This window comes from Eschscholzia californica, unplaced genomic scaffold, assembly GCF_041429995.1.
Source record: "Eschscholzia californica isolate CP2 unplaced genomic scaffold, dmEscCali1.0.p SCAF_6, whole genome shotgun sequence".
In the NCBI taxonomy this organism is placed as follows: domain Eukaryota; kingdom Viridiplantae; phylum Streptophyta; class Magnoliopsida; order Ranunculales; family Papaveraceae; genus Eschscholzia; species Eschscholzia californica.
In genome coordinates, this window is record NW_028238483.1 from 10,431,735 (window position 1) to 10,434,271 (window position 2,537).

The following is a 2,537-nucleotide window of genomic DNA, read 5'->3' on the forward strand; positions in this document are numbered from 1 at the left end:
TGTTAGACTAACTATTTCTTCAAGTCCACCAGGAAGGCATGACGTCGGAACGCGGCACCGTCACGAATCCGGGGATAAAATCACCGCCCCCAGAAAATCAAGAACCAGAAAAAGAAGAAATCTAGGAGGAAGAAGAAAGGACAGCGGACCTGACCGTACCGGTGCAGATCAGGGAAAAGGTCAGCAAGGTGACTTATGTCGGGAGTACCTTGGACGAGGTCGGGAAGGAAGAACTGGGTTCCCTTTTTAGGGCACACCGTCATATTTTCGCCTTCGACACCGACGAGGTACCTGGGATAGATCCCGGGATCATCACTCACAAACTCAATGTCAAAGAAGGGAGTAGACCCGTAAAATAGAAAAAAAAAAAGAACTTCGCACCGATTAAACATGCCGAAATAACCAAAAAAGTTGAGAAGCTCCTAGCTTCAGGAGTCATAAGGGAAGCACGATATCCGGAGTGGTTGGCCAACGTGGTATTAGTAAAGAAGAAGAACGATACCTGGAGAATGTGTATAGACTTCACCGATCTGAACAAAGCCTGCCCGAAGGACAGTTTCCCGCTACCATCTATAGATCAGCTGGTGGATTCCACAACCGGCCACGATTTGCTAAGTTTTATGGACGCCTTTGCGGGATACCATCATATCGCCATGCATTAGACCGATCAGGAGCACACCTCATTCCTAACTGACCGAGGGCTATATTGCTAACAACAAATGCCCTTCGGTCTCAAAAATGTCGGAGATACATACCAACGCTTAGTTAATGGAATATTTGGAGACCAGCTCGGAAAAACGGTCGAGTGCTACGTGGACGACATGATCGTGAAAAGAAGAACCCGTAGAGATCTGATACCCAACCTCAAGATCGCCTTTGACAGACTTCAGGCTTATTACATGAAGTTAAACCCCGAAAAATGTGCGTTCGGGGTACCATCAGGAAAATTCCTAGGGTTCATGGTAAGCCACAGAAGGATAGAAGCCAACCCGGCAAAGATCACGGCACTGAGAGACATTCCCAGCCCAAAAAAGCGAAAGGATGTTCAACGATTAACGGGAAGGCTAGCATCTCTCTCTAGGTTCCTCAACAAGATGGGGGACAGGGCTCTACCATTCTTCAAAACTCTCCGAAAGATACTAGATTTCATGTGGACGGACGAAGCAGAAAAGGCGTTTCAAGAATTAAAAACGCATCTGATGAGGTTACCACCGCTGGTCAGTCCCAGCCCCGGAGACGAGCTTATTGTCTACCCCGCAACTTCAGGAGACGCAGTAGTGATTAAGACAGTAGGAGGAGTGATGCACCCTATATACTTCATCAACAAAGTATTGGGGGGAGCAGAGCTGAATTACCCGACCATAGAAAAATTGGTGTACGCGCTTATTCTAACGGCCAGGAAGCTTCACCCCTACTTCTAGGCTCACGTAATGACTGTAAAGACAGATCAACCACTCAGAAACATACTCCAGAAATGGATCTGTCAGGACGATTAACCAAATGGGCGGTAGAACTGAGCGAATTCGACATCAGATACGAACCCCGGACTGCGATAAAAGGACAGGCGTTGGCAGACTTCATAACAGAATGCTTAATCGCAACACCTGACATTGGACCAGAGCAGGTCTGGACTCTTTTCGTAGATAGAGCTTCAAGCGAAGCCGCGAGAGGAGCAGGAGCAGTGCTGATCAGCCCGGAAGAGGGGAAGACCTTCCAGAATACCACGTTCAAATTTGCCGTAACCAATAATGAAGTTGAATACGAAGCCCTGCTGGCAGGTTTGAAACTGGCTCTGAAAGCCAGAGCTGTTAATATTCGGGTATACAGCGATTCTCAGCTGGTCGTCAATCACGTCAACAGAAATTATGAGGCGAAAGGGACTGACATGATAAAGTATCTGGAAAAGGTCAAAGAACTAATCAGACGCTTTGAGAAGTGTATGATGCGGGATCATCGGAGCTAGATCAACCCGAGCTTACCCAAATAACTCTGGATCATGAAACAGGTCTGGAACAAGTAGCACCGGGATACGACGATATTCCTACCCGGGGTCCGAGCGTTACTTTACTAAAGTTGGACCAATCACATGGATAATTATGGTCTTTAAAGAAGATCCTCGAAGACGTGAAGAGTCATTTTCGTTTTATTAATTAGCACTAAGATTAGTCCAGTCTTTCTATATTCATGCATTTAAACTAAGTTGTTTCCAATGTACCTAGTTTCAATGCATTTAGACTAGCTTTTATTTCCTCATTTAATGTATTCTCCTCTAAATAATGAGGCTTATTATGAATGGAAAAAGGGGAGAGAATATTGAATCAGAAATTATAGCGTCTTTTGTGACTTTTTTTTGTCATTAATCAGCAGGCTTAAGGGTGCCAGACCCAAAGAAAAGAGTACAAAACAAAAAGTCTAGCCAATGCCCTAAGGGAGAGGACCTCTACAAGGCCCAAAAAACAAGCTAACACAAAGCAAAACAACCCCAGCCATACAAAAATAAAGAACCTCTCCCAAACTCAAAAAAACAAGAGAAAACT

General features: G+C 45.1%; 1 protein-coding gene across 1 annotated transcript; it reads left to right on the forward strand.

Annotated features, from left to right (window-relative positions):
* The first annotated feature begins 1,474 nt into the window (after positions 1 to 1,474).
* On the forward strand, positions 1,475 to 1,963 carry LOC147531668 (uncharacterized). The gene has a single exon (XM_086649793.1). The coding sequence runs from the start codon at positions 1,475 to 1,477 to the stop codon at positions 1,961 to 1,963; it is 489 nt and encodes a 162-aa protein (XP_086505919.1).
* Positions 1,964 to 2,537: the final 574 nt, after the last annotated feature.